Source organism: Euprymna scolopes, chromosome 14 (genome assembly GCF_053919585.1).
Source record: "Euprymna scolopes isolate OS-2025 chromosome 14, ASM5391958v1, whole genome shotgun sequence".
Lineage (NCBI taxonomy): Eukaryota > Metazoa > Mollusca > Cephalopoda > Sepiida > Sepiolidae > Euprymna > Euprymna scolopes.
In genome coordinates this window covers 35,825,703-35,840,360 of record NC_136495.1, presented here as the reverse complement: position 1 = coordinate 35,840,360, position 14,658 = coordinate 35,825,703, and the positions used below count along the sequence as shown (strand labels likewise).

Sequence of the window (14,658 nt, the reverse complement as noted above, 5' to 3'; positions counted from 1 at the left end):
GCATGGTCAAGAATCCATTCACCAGATGGCAATACAGCAGACCCAGTACTTTGCACCTGCTGATAAGACAGCCTCCTTAGTGGTTAATCCAAAGTTCGGGTCCCTGACTATCATGCGGATAATGTCAGCCCAGATGAAACGATGCAAGTCGACAAGGTAAACTGTTTCTTCTAAACAACAATATCTTCTGCTGGTTGTTTGCTTCATAGCAATTTTATGCTATTGTTCCCATGGCAAATATTATTCAAATAGGATTGCGTCAGAGAATCCCGTGGGTCTATTGGTTGTAAAAGAAAAAAAAACAATAAATTGTAGATTTATAAAAATCTGTGTTGAAACTTTAATGAGATTCTATTTACACAATATTTGTAATGTGATTAAAAAAAGAAAAAATGGCAAGGATCAGTGACGTGTACCAATTGTATGGAAGCAGCTAATGTTATTATTTTCTGTAGAAGCTTGGAATATATTAGTTGAAACAAGTTACACTTTTGCGGCGACGGTCATGATGGGGTGTTGTAATGAATTTATCCTGAAGCAGTTCCCTTGCAGTGGGTCTTTTTGTAGGATCTCTGGAAATAAAATGACATTATAAAATAAAATGACATGATAAAATAGGAATATGTTTTTAATGTTTGTATAATGGCACACATGTTGGAAGCCCCTTTCCTAACACGTAGGCAACATATTGAAAATATGGTTACTTGATAACATGATGGTTGAAATAAGCAGGAAGAAAAAAAATGGAACATGATGGAGAAACAGAAATAAGAAACAGTTGCATTTACACATATACATTCAGTTATTTTGTACAGAGAATGTTTGTTAAAGACAACTTAAGAGAAAGCCGTAAATAAAACGTGATACATACAAAGGGAGTACAAACAACAGATATAAATTATTAAAGATTATTCTATATGTAAATGTCCTGAACTTCAATCTATTGTCCTCCCTTGCCAAACTTTCACAAAAAAATACACTCGGCTAGCTACAACCACTATATATGATTTCCTTCACTCTTTATTCGTACCTAAATCTAAATGCAAATTCCATGAACAAAGCTTCTTTACCAGAACTGCCTGCCTGTGGAACACTGTTTCAGTGGCCTGCTTCCCAGTTGAATACAACATAGTAGCCTTCAAATCCATTGTAAACAAATGCTTGTTAAGCTTTCCCTATAAATAATCAAATTCTACCCAATTTACACCACTAACGATTACCATCTTACATTTATTAACCCTTATCCTTGAGTGGCCTTCACCCTTGATAAGTAGTGACTCTCAAGTTAAAAATGATTACACAATAGAAATAAACATGTATTTCCAAGGTAAACTCACTATAGAGAATGCATAGGCTATATGGGGGGGTGTATATAAAGATTTGGGAAATTGAGGGATACATAGATTCAGAACCACTTCCATTGTCTTCCTCCAAAATTTTATACATAAAATTTTAATTTCATCAAAATATAATATATTTGAAATTATTAAAATACTAGTGCAGGTACCTGGCGTTTGCCGGGTGTTTGTAGATGTGTGTGTAAGGGGCGGGGGTTAAGTAAAGAATAAGTGAAGTCATAACTCTGTTTCAATAAAAAGAAAAAATGATGTTAAACTTCCAAAAAAAAATCGGAAAAATGAAAACAGAAAAAAACATTGAATAAAACGGAAATGATGTATTATAAAAAAAAAAAGGGAAAGAATCCTTGTTTTTTGTTTTTTTTTAGTGTATAAATGTTGGGAAATAAATGGTAATTAAGCAACGTAAAAGTATGCGTGGTGCGTTTCACCCAATAGGAAGCATCGAACGGAAAGGCACGGTGAAATTCCATTCCAGTTGTTTTTAAGCAACTACGAAGTACAGAAAACCGAAACCGGTGTTCGTTTGTAATTGTCTCTTATTATATATATATATATATATATATAGAAAATGCAATTTTTCTTATATTATATATATATATATATAAAATACAATTTTTTTATATATATACACAATGGTGTAAATGGGTGGTGGATGAAGGAGGAATTTATTAGAGATAAAAGATTTTACCACTTGATCTTAACCGATTTTGGCAGTGAACTCTCAACAGAAAAAATATAGAAATCTACGATTAGCGAGGAAGTGGAGAGGTAATATGTCTATAACACACCTCAGATATTGTGCTACAGTTTGTGGATATTGCATTTGCATGAAATCTTGATTTTTAATCCTATCACAGGAGAAAAGAGTTCATTTTATATATATATATATATATATATGAGATAGAAGATAAATAGATAGATAATATATTTGAAATGTCTCTATAGGGAAGCAATTAGAGATTTGGAACTACTTCCATTGTCTTTCCCAGAAAATTTTACATCCAATACAGTTTTATCTTTCATGTAAAGTCTATAACCTATTTTCTATAGGAGACACACGGAAATGTTATATAGGAATTGAAGTTAAATTCTTTAGATTAAAACTTACATAAAAATATATTCAAATTAAGAATTTATTGATTGAAGCAAGGAATATATGGAAAAGAATTATATTTATTTCCTTAATCCATAGATTTTCAATGATGGCTTATATCATCAGAGGAAATGAAATACAGTTAGCAAAATATGTATGTGTGTATTTGTGTGTCTGTGTACATTTCCCTATGCAATAACTCTGTCAATTTTCAGTCTACAGACTAGAAATTTGATATACAGGGTACTGAGATTTGGGAAAATCTTTGCAATCCATTTTCAGCCATAAATTTGGCTGTTAATGGATTAAAGTTCAACGATTTGACCTTTGAGAACTCTACCAACCTCCTCCGCCAATTTTGGATCTAAACACTTGAAATTTTAGATATAGGTTCCTTGGAAATGGATCTAACTTAATAACTTGATTTGAGCCCAAAACAATAAATGTTAAGGAGTCATAATAGGGGTCAAAGTTAAAAAAAGATTTACTTCTGCAGTCTCTATCAAATTACTCAGACAATTTCTGGTCTAAACATTTGAAATTTTACATAAAGGGTATTCAGAGATAGGGCAAGCTTTTTAATCGGTTTGGGTCGAAAATTTGAGTTACCAATATATAAATGTATGTATGTATGTATGTTTGTATGTCTGCCTAAAACTTTTGACAGAGGCGACGGATTTTTACTAGATCAGTATCATTTTGAAGTTCGACCTTTCAGACAACAAATATCAATAAATAGGCTAAAAACATTAATATCTTCACGTTCAATTGGGCACTTTTCTACAGGGGGAGGGTCGCTTTTTTCGCCGATATTTTTGAAATTCATCCTCTCCTTTCGATTGTCTAGCCTTAATTAAAACCTACGTCACTTCTGGTTTGGCGGTGGTCGTAACAGCAAAGACGGCAGGTTTTTTTTCCTGTTCTTTTCCTCCTTTGCGGTACGGGTTCGAGCCTGCCTTCCTATTACCACATTTTTTTTTTTCTTTTTTTTTTGCTCAACACACACCTCCTGGGCATTGCTGGGCACCCACGCTAGTGTATGTATATATATATATATATATATATATATATATATATATATATATATATATATATATATATATATATATATATATATGTATATATATATATATATATATATATATATATATATATGTGTATATATATATATATATATATATATATGTGTATATATATATATATATATATATATATATATATATATATATATATATATATATATATATATATATATATATATAAGAGGAAACATTCTTGTTTTTTTTTTCAAAAGACTTCTTGTATTTCTACATGTCAACACACAGGAAATAAATACAGAAAAGATATAAACATTTATATATTTTTCATATTGATTTTTTCTTCATACATATTTAAATATATATATATATATATATTGTATTGGTAGTAATTATTTGTTTGTTCAAAACAAAATATATAAGTGTGTCTACTAAAAGAATGCTCAATATTTAGACAGAGCCAAAATAAGTGAATTTAGTTTACAAACAAATGGCTTAACAAATGCCATTTGTTTGTAAACTAAATTCACTTCTTATATATATATATATATATATATATATATATATATATATAATATAAAGCTGAATGTGTGTGTGTGTGTGTCTGATCACGAATAGGCTCCTATATGGTTGACTATTTGAAAAAACTGATTACATATAATGATAGAAGATGTATCGAGACACAGGAATGGGTATGTTTGATCTGGCAGAACGGTGGTTCATTAAAATTGTGGAGTCTGCATTGGCGCCTGGTCCACAAAGTATGGAAATAAAATATTTAATTAAAAAAAAAAAAAGAACGTTTACAAGTGTTTTTGATATAGATGTACATAAGAATACGTTGATAAGTATGTTTTAACTTAAATAGGGATGGTATAATAAAATTTTGGGGTCTGCGTTATATATATATCCAGTTTTGAGGAGGCCATATAACATGAGAATATTATAGTCGTATTGATGAGGTCCACTTGTTTATTGTTTTTTTAATAAGTTTTTTTGAAAGATTTGTTAAAAGTTTCGATGCTTTTGTTTATAGTTTTCAAGTGTGTTGGTGATGTATTTTCGTCTTCTAATGTACATTTATTTTTAATATATGCTTTTCTCCATAATTATCATATCACCACGTGATTATCTGCCGGCAATATGATGTTTTTTTCATTTGCTACACGGGTTAAAGTACCTACATATCTTATCGTTAATATTTAATCAGTGTATTGAGTAATTGTAATTTTTAATTCCTTGTCTTTTTAAAATCTGTATCTTCACGTTCATAATTATTCAAAATTGTGTTGCTGATGACATTTGAATGTATATCAAGTGCGAATTTTTATCCAAAACTGAGAGCCTCAATTTCTATATAGAAGAGTTCTTTGATAGTGAGATTTTGTCCTATGGATCACCAGTTGCTGTTCGAAATTAATTTTGGAAGTTTGTTTTCCAGTCTGATTATGTGACGAGTGTTAAATTTTTAAACTGATTTTGTGATATTTGTGATTGAATTGGGTATCATTGTGTGGTTCCGTCATAGATTTTTCCATCATGTTCATGAGTTACCTTCATCAAAGAGGTTATGTTTTCAATCAAGTTTGTTTGTCTGTTTGTCACTATATTTTTCTGTGTACAGCATAGTGGCCAAATCGCTTGACCAATCATCAAAAGACTTGGTCAAAATATTGATCTTAGAACTGATTTAAGTTGTGGATATCTTGGAGCTAAAGGTCAAGGTCACAAAGAAAAAGTGAAAGTCACACTTTTGGCCATAAATTTGGTTCTGTCTATCATAGAGACTTGCTACTTGTTCATATTATAAAAATGAAGTCTCACGTCTTATATAACTTTGATCTTGATTTTGGAAAGTTTGATCATGGTCGAAATTTTGACAGAATTACACTTTCGATTTTTTTTTTTTTTCAAAATTTGATGTATAGATCTGATGCTCTTTGATGCAAAAATATGGCTTTGAGAATACTTCATATGGAGAAGTAAGATAAAACTTTGGTTCATCCTTACGTTGTTAGGTAGAGGTGCATTTGCCACTTATTCCTCACTCTTAGACAGGGTTCAAAAAAGAGTTGCCAACCTAATAGGTCCCGCACTATCAACCAAACTCCAACCCCTGTCCCATCACCAAAATGTTGCATCCCTGTGAATGTTTTACAAGTATTTTAATGGAAGGTGCTCTTGTGAACATAAAGCATTTGTAACCCTTGATGTGAATACCCTCTATTCACCCGACAAGCAGAAAAATCCCACCCCTACACTGTAGAGATCCCTAGATGCCAGATGACTTCTACTCAAATAGTTTCTTTCTTTGAACTGCTAGACTTTGGCATTCTTTCCATGATCCTTGCTTCCCTGACTGGTTGTACTAACATGCAGAAGTTCAATCTCGCTGCTCAACTCCCTACATAGCATCACTGCAAATTTAGTCCCAAATAGTAGCCCCTTATATCAAAGTTGCACTGTGCCTTGTTTAGGATGAAAAAAAAAAAAAACAATAATAAAAATAAAGACATGGCATTCTAATGAGTGACCTCTTGTTGTGAATATGAAAGGCCTCAGTAATAATTAAAAATAATTTTTTTTTTTATTACATTTTCACCCCAAACAAGGCAAATTGCCACTTTGGTGTAGGGGGCTACTATCAGGGGCAACAACTACTGGGGTACTATGTAGGATTTGGGCAGCAAGATGTCGGTTCACATTACACTTGAACTTCTGTATGTCAGTACTGTTGGGGAAGCAGGGACCTGGAATGGAATTCCAAAGTCTAGCGGTTCTAGGGAAGAAACTATTGGAGTAGAAAGATCTTCTACATCTACGGAACTCTACAGTGTGGGGGTGCGAATTTATCAGCCTGACGGGTTTGTCGAGGGTGCTCACAAGTGCTTGCAGTTCATCAGAGCATTCACCACTAAAATACTAAAATAACAGGCAGAGGGATGCAACATTTCATCGATGGGACAGAGGCTGAAGCTTAGATGACAGTTCAAGGCCTATCAGATTGGCTACTCTCCTTTGAACTTTGTCTAGGAGCGAGAGACTAGTAGCAGATGCACCAGCCCAAATGTGACAGCAATACTCCATACATTGGCGAATGGTGGCCTTATAGAAGTACAGGATACTTTCGGGTGTTAGTAGTTGTCTAGCACAGTAGAGAGAGCCCACCTTTCTTGCAGCGGCCCTGGCAATGCCTTCAATGTAATTGTTCCAACTCATGTTTCCTGTGAACGTTAGGCCAAGGAGTTTGAAAGATGTACTCTCAGATAAAGAGTTGTTGGCAACTGGATAGTATAAGAACATGAGACTTAGATGGTATGGTCAGATTGAAAGAATGCATGAGAGTCTTTGAACTATTAGATAAAGAACAACTGAAGAAGCAAGGTTAGTTCACAAGGAAAACATAAGAAAGATGGATAATTAAAGACCTGGTCAGAGATATGTTAGTTTGAAAGTCAATTTCTAAAAGCTGTCCAACACATGCCAATATATAAAACAGACTTTGGATTATTTAGACTATTCGCATCTTGAATTTTATTCTCACAACGTTTTGGATGATGTAAACTCTGACCTTATTCAACTCGTGAATTTTTCTGTCAAACGCGAGAATTTGTATGGAATTTTGAACAGAACTCTTTAGTTTAATCCGATCGTAAAATATGCATAAATATTATATTTTAATTCATACAGAAACTGAAATGTGCATGCGAGTATTATGTTTTGAGTATATAGGTTGAGAAGTGTTCTCTCACATGCATACATTCTCACTTTTATAGATATACTAGCAGGTTGCCTGGCGTTGCATGGTCGTAAAATACGCATAAATATTATATTTTAATTAATGCAGAATTCTTTTTTATTATAAACAGAAATACCCTACGTATTAAAGGTAACGTTAAATTTCTTAATAAAAAGAAACTGAGACATGTGCCTGTGAGTCATTTGTTTTTTTCTAAACAGTTTCGAGCTGAGATCAAAACCAAAAAAGACAGTGAGCCAAGTATGATAGGCCAGCTTGACACGATCTTTAAAAAGTGTTTTCAAACCTATTTATTTTTAACATAAGTAATCTGTCATGTGGATTATTCACGCATGTGCCTTCGTAAAAAAGTTGACAAACAAATAAAAATCCAATGACCCTCCCACATACCAATTCTTCAATTTTGACCCCCTAGTAACCCTTTTTTCCAGATTAAAATGTTCTCCGCATGTCTGGATACCCGATATACCAAATTTCAAATCTGTAGACAAAAAGTTCGTTGAGTATATAGGTTGAGAGTTGTCCTCTCTCTCTCACACACACATACACAAACACGCACATTCTCACTTTTATAGATATATAGATAGATTTATTTTCTTATCCCAAAATTAAAGGCAAAATGATGATGATGGTCACTGCTTGCTAATGTGAGTGTGAACGGCGCCAGTAATAATGGTAATGAGAAGAATCCCGTCTATCTTACCTGGTTAGGCAAACACGTACAAAATCTTGAGCTTTCTGAGAGAATTCTGAAGGTAGACACGGGACCGGTTTGGAAGAACAAATTGCAAAGATGGCTGCATAAGGGTTCATATTACTCCTTAATAGTGAAGAAAATAAAGAAAAAAGGAAAAAATATTATTATAATGGAAATTTGGTGTCTTTGATTAAATCTGTTAAAAATATCACATTCTCAAAGATCTGAAAACTTGGATCTTATTTTAAATAATAACAGAGCTCATGGATATGACATGGTTAAGTAAAGAAAAAGAATTTTAGTTTTCATAATTTTATCTACAAATTTTCAGGGTTATTCAGTGTCGCCCAGGATCTTAATTTCCATAAATTACATAGTTTATAGAATGAGAAACTTGAAAAAAATGAAATAAAGTTTCAGACAAGATGAGATGTTTAATATATGCTGGCCATTGTTCCTATTTATTTACCTCCCTACGAAGGCAAAGTTAGGCACAAGGTCAATTTTTAATGGAAGGTAAATCTAGCTCTTCAAAAACGATAATTCTGGGTGGATTGGAGCAAAAAAGAAAACTTGTCTCCCTCTACAATGATTTCTTCTTCACTGAGTGAGGACAAAAAAAGATGCAAAGTAATATCAACAAATACTACACTTTGCTCCTAGCCAAAAGGGTTTTTACTTCTCTCCCTTATTGCAAGAACTTAGACATCAGGGTTGGAAAGCGGGATTGAAAGGGGCACTCTGACCTGAAAAAAATGCCTGGGCATCCCATCGGCATTCTTTGATAAGAGCGCCTCAGGCGATTAGCAATAAACTAACCCTTTCTCAAAAGAGAGAAGGCAAATCCTGGGAGTGTGGATCTCCTAGAACTGCACAAAATTAAACTCACTGCAAAATAAATAGGGACCAGATAATTACAGGAATAATTTAATTCCTGTGGATTTTGAGGGAATGTTGTCATTTTTTTTTTTTACATGGTGGTCACCACTTATCAAGGCCATTTGGGGATAAGGGTTATTGCGTGTACAGTAATCAATGGGATAGTATTGTAGTAATCGTTAGTATTGGAGATTTGATAAAGTGTCTTACTTAAGGGGGCGGTTTGTCAGGAATTTCTTTATGTTGGACTTGAAGACATCCAAGTTGTAGTCAGGTGGGAAACAGGCAAATGGAAGAGAGTTCCACAGTCGTGCACTTTTAAGAAAGAAGCTCTGCTCATGGAATCTACGCTTGGATTTAAGCACAACTAAAGAGTGGGGAAAATTAATGATAGTGGTTTCAGCCAGACAGGTGTTTTTCGTGAAAGATTGACGAGGGGAGACCAGAGATTGGAGCTCAGACGAGCACTTGCCATGAAAATAACGATAAAACAAAGACAGGCTTGCAACGTCTCTTCTATAGGAGAGAAGTTGCAGGGAAGAGAAAGGGCATCCCCCACTAAGCCATGAAGTCTATTTTGTACTCTGTCAAGGCAGGATAGGCTGTTTTTAGCAGCTCCTGCCTAGATGTGGCAGCAGTACTCCATCCTTGGACGTATTTGGCTTTTATACAGATAGAGAAATGCATCAATAGTGAGATATCTTTTGGAGCGGTAGAAGGATCCTACCATTTTTCCAGCGATTTTGGCAACAGACCTGATGTACATGTTCCATTTCAGATCAGGAGTAAAGGTCAAGTCCAGAAGCTTGTCAAAACATGGAGCCTCCCCAAGACGAGAGCCATCCATTTCAATTGATGCCAGATGGGGGTCAGAGCGTTGATGATGTAAAGATAGGAGCTTGGTTTTAGATGCATTAAAAGTAACCAGCCAAACAGACCCTCTTTCTGCTTCATAAACGCATCATACATTTTGAATTATAACAACTATGGATTGTTGGGAAAAAAAAATGAAATCATTCTTTCCACGATTCATTAATAAGAGTCATTGTCTAAATACACCTCAAGGAGGCCGGAGGTTACATTAACCGGAATGTTGCAAGAATAACACTCAAAGTGAGAATGGTAATCTGAACAATTCAAATAATAAATATTATCAATTCTCATCTAAAAAATTCCGTAACACTGGACATTTGGTCTATTTGTAAAGATGGCAAAAGTTATCATTCATCCTTTTCTTTATTGATAACTTGCATGGCTACCAGGCATTGTCAGGGAGCATGGACAACAAAATAGAAGTATTAAAATGTGTGTGTAATCTCTCTCTCTCTCTCTTTTCTCCTCTGTGAGAACAGAACAAATACTAAATTTTGAACTTTGCTCAAAGACTTCCAAAAATATATTTTAGATCGAGTTTCAGATCAGAGGCCAATTAAAAAGAAAAAGAAAAATCGCTCCAAATGTCACCCCTCCTCTTTACTAATTTCGTTTGTGGTGCCCGCCCGCCTAAAAGGTTTAATATTACAAAAATGCATCCATATTCTGCTTGAAACAATGCTGAAAAAGAATATATCAGTTTTGTCGATGTGTCTTGTGTAGTTTATGACTTTTAGCTGAACACATACACAGAAAATTGCCCTTCACATAAAATCATTCGTTTTTATGTGCTCTTTTCCTTTATCTTCCTTCCTTTCTCCAGCCCCACCTCTTTTTTTTTTTACTATTTTTTCCACCCCAAACAAGGCACAGTGCCACTAAAGGAGCTACTATTTGAAACCAGATCTGCAGGGATACTATGTAGGGAGTTGGGCAGCAAGATGTCTGTTTACATTAAACTTGAACTTCGGCATGTCAGTACAGTCAGGAAAGCTGAGAGGGAATTCTAAAGTCTAGCAGTTCAAGACAAGAAACTATTTGAGATAGAAAGCTTTACGACATCTAAGGATCTTTTCCTTTCTCTTTCTCCTTAATTTCTGCCCCCCCCCTCCATTATTTCTCTTATCATTCACTTTTTAAGAACTAGAAAGAAATGCAAACTAAGAGCAAGGCCAATTAGACTAAAGAAGAAAAAAATATATTTTTCATAAAACTTACCAAGGAGGATTTTTTGTTGCCATCTCAAACACAGTACAACCGATACTCCTGTGGAACAAAAAAAAAAAAAAAAAAAAAAAGGAAGAGAAAAAAATGAGATTAAGTAGTAGAATAGACTGGACAACTACATCTGTATTTATTGCATATTAGTCAACTTGGTGAACATTACGCGGCCTATGTTTTGATTGGTGGAGATCGGTCACATGATACATTGGATGTGATTTTGAGCAAGTTAGAAAGATGGAGCCATTCAGTCGGGCAACATGAGACATGGAATGCCAAGAAATGCATTGGAATTACTGACAGGTTGAAAGAGGATAACCAGTTTGTATGCAAAACGTAGAAACCAATGAAATGGATGAAAACTCAGATATGGAGAAAATATATCTGGATGGCATATTTATCCAGGTTGTTACCTTACTGATCCCATTGGAGCACAAGGTGGAGTAGGTGTTTGCACGAATTAAGTCAATGGAGGAAGTTCATGAAACTGCTGCCATTGCTTACAGGCAAGAGCTTAACCATTGTTGACCAAGAGAAGAATCTATCAGGTATGTGTATGCAGTGTGATGATGTATAGAAGTGAAATCTGCCAGTGAGCGTTGAGGACATGCGTTGCATGGAGAAAAGTGATATGTGAGTGATTATATGATGAATGTGTTATGTGATTCTTAAAGACAGGCTTCGATATGATAATCTCATATATATATATATATATATATATATATATATATATATATATATATATATATATATATATATATATATATATATATATATATATATATATTGCCTACATAACCCCCATTTCTTCATTTGTGGTCACTCCTATCCTTTAAATAAAAAACCAGAACTGAACGTATACTTCCTGTATGGGGGAAGGGTGAAGATTGTAGAAAAAAAAAAAAAAAAAAAAAAAAACAGCAGCTGCTTTTTAAATTCTTAGATTGAAAATCCGAATTTTGAATTTGTTTAAATTTTCATCTTTTGTGCGTTGAAATGTGAAATTCGTTGAATATGTTAATAATTATCTTTCAGATTAGCAAAAAAATTTTTTCATTATTTTTACGAAAAACACTATTTTTAAATCTTTAAAAATAAGTTAAAAATTTTCTTTTAGAAAGGTTAATATTTCCAATATACCATTAAGTAGAGAATAATTTAAAGAATAAATACCAAAAAAGAAAAAAAAATATATATATATACTACTGTGGAAGTTTAAAAATTACAATAATTGCTTCTCTAACGCGCGCCACAGTTTTAACCCCCCTATATGTAACACGATGTAATTGTAATTTAATTTAATTTCATATTATCATCCTAACTTTTTTTACCATTTAATAGAAAAAGCTTCAAATAAACTACTTTTAAATTTTTTTTACAGAATACAAAAATAATGAAAATGCGAGACAAAAATTTGTGTTTACATTATTGACGCTTTAAAGCAACGTTCCTATGTAGTGGCGTGTTTTAAGCCGTTCGTTCACACACCCATGTTTTAAAAATCTAGTAAAAATCAAATAATAATCATATTTTCCTGAAATTTTCGATATTCAATCATTAAATAAACTTACATATTAAAAGTAGGTTTCGATAAATATCAGCGGAAATATATTTTTTTTAGGTGTTTTGCGGGAAATTTATTCACTGAGTCCCGTGAAGGTTATCCCACGTGGTTCATGTTAATAAGCCTAGAAAAATCAGGACATGTAAAAATAAAGACAAGGAAATACTTTTAAGAATAAAAAAAAATATTAAGGGAAAATGAAAGCATAAGGGTTGGGGAAAGAAGGCAGCAAAGCTGCAAAGTTCAATTATTGAGAAAATACAATTTATATGTTCACCAATTCGACTGCCAAAAAATGTCCTTATGGCAAGCACTAAAGGCTTAATTAACACTAGAGACAGAGTACAGAAATAAGAGAAAATTAGAATAAGAGAACTTACTGCGTAAAACAATGATTTCGTTTTTTTTAACCTTTCTTTTTTTATCTTTATATATATGTGTGAGTCCTTTTTTTTTTACATATATATTTTCTTCACGCCACTTCAAATCGATCTGTCCTCACTTCAGTGACAGAATCCTTGAAAGTTCTTTTGAAAATAATCCTTGAATTTGAAAACTCAATGTTGTTTGGTAAAACCTTCGTTCGTCCTTCTTGTCAGATGAAATTCTCACTGGTTACAACATGGAAAGACATTTCGGGTTCCACACGCCGACATTTAATCGCATCTCGTGCGTCAAGTTTATAGATCAATTCTTCTTAGAATTGATTCTTTCTTTTCTTTTCGAGTCAACCAACTTGATTCGACTCTTACTGAAACTCATTATTCATTCCTATGAACAATGAAATAACTTTTACTATTTTTAAGACTTGAATGTCTGAGTAGGACCAGAGCTCGTAACTTGAGTGTTACCCTCGTGGAATCTCTGTCCAAAACTGACTTTCGCTTGTTGAATTTTTCGCGGGAAAAGTATCTCTTAGTAGAACCAATTGTGGCGTGATTCTTTCAGCAGCAGCAGCTCGTTAAAAAGACGTAGTTAAAGAAGGAAAGAAGGGAGGAAAGATAAAAGACAACGACGAAAAGAAGGAAGAAATTAAATTTCTGACACTCTCCCGAACAAAAAAAGAAAAAGAGAAAAGAAAAAAGGTGGACATATTCCAACTAATACCAGAGATAATCAGGATTTCTCTCTTTAACTGATCTCTGATGTCTAACAGGTCTAGACTGATCCTCACGAACTGATTCCACAACATTTTCACCTTCAGGCAAATCATCACCTTGATCTGCAGCAGGGGCTTGGAAAGAATGAGTTATAGAAAGTTCCAACGGGAATAAATGTTTTATTGAATGCTCTTGCAACGTATCACCTCTTTTAATTAAGGCAGATCTCACCAATCCGTCGGAACCTTGGGTCAGTTTCATCACCCTGCCCAAACTCCAGTGAGGTCTAGGCTTAAAACCTTTTATCAACACTACATCATTCACCTTTATCTTGTTATCAAAACTAGACTGGTACAAATCACTAGATAACTCTCTCAAACTCATCAAGTACTGTTCATACCACATAGACCTGAACTTATTCAAAATGGATTCTCGATATTTTCACATATCTAAACTTGATCGTATAACCCTTATCTGTCAGTTCGTTAGCCATAGACTTGATATCTTTCAATCGGTTTCTCGTAAACTGACACTTGGTGTTGATGGTTTCCGACAATAACCACGACAACACTACTTGTGCGTCGACAGCCACTATGATTTCCTTGAACAAATTCGGGAACATCTTAACCAAAATAATTACATGTTTAATGCCCAAAAATACAGCCAACAATTCCAACGTAGGAAGGGTTCTCTTGACAGAGGGAGCCACTTTAGCTTTTGCAAAAAATAAGTTAGCCCTTCCTCGTTGGTACATATATTCGACAATTCCGTAAGCACGGTTCGAAGCATCACAGAACATGATCAAGATTACCGGCAAATCAGTTTGAACCGAACATCTATTAAAACCAATGTTTTGAATGTCCTTAAGACTCTTTTGAAAACTATTCCAAAGAGATAATATATCATTAGGAATTGCTTGGTCCCAGCCTATACCTAACTTCCATACTTGGCTCAACATGATTTTTCCCTTTATAGTAATAGGCAACACAAGACCCAACGGGTCAAAGATCGAAGAATTCACAGACAACATGTCTCTTTTAGTTGAGACTATCTCTCAACACCTCCGCTACTTA

At 33.9% G+C, this 14,658-nt stretch overlaps 1 protein-coding gene across 2 annotated transcripts in view; it reads right to left on the bottom strand.

The window, feature by feature from the left end:
• Nucleotides 1-309: 309 nt before the first annotated feature.
• The window catches only part of LOC145292945 (uncharacterized), a 140,815-nt gene continuing 126,466 nt past the window's right edge, over nt 310-14,658 (bottom strand). For both annotated transcript variants that reach the window (XM_080139120.1, XM_080139121.1), the window contains 3 exons: nt 10,919-10,966; nt 7,955-8,071; nt 310-572 (listed from right to left, as the gene is read on the bottom strand). In XM_080139120.1, coding sequence (XP_079995246.1) covers nt 470-572; nt 7,955-8,071; nt 10,919-10,966 — 268 coding nt within the window. In that variant the 3' untranslated portion in view covers nt 310-469. The remainder of the gene's footprint in view (nt 573-7,954; nt 8,072-10,918; nt 10,967-14,658) is intronic.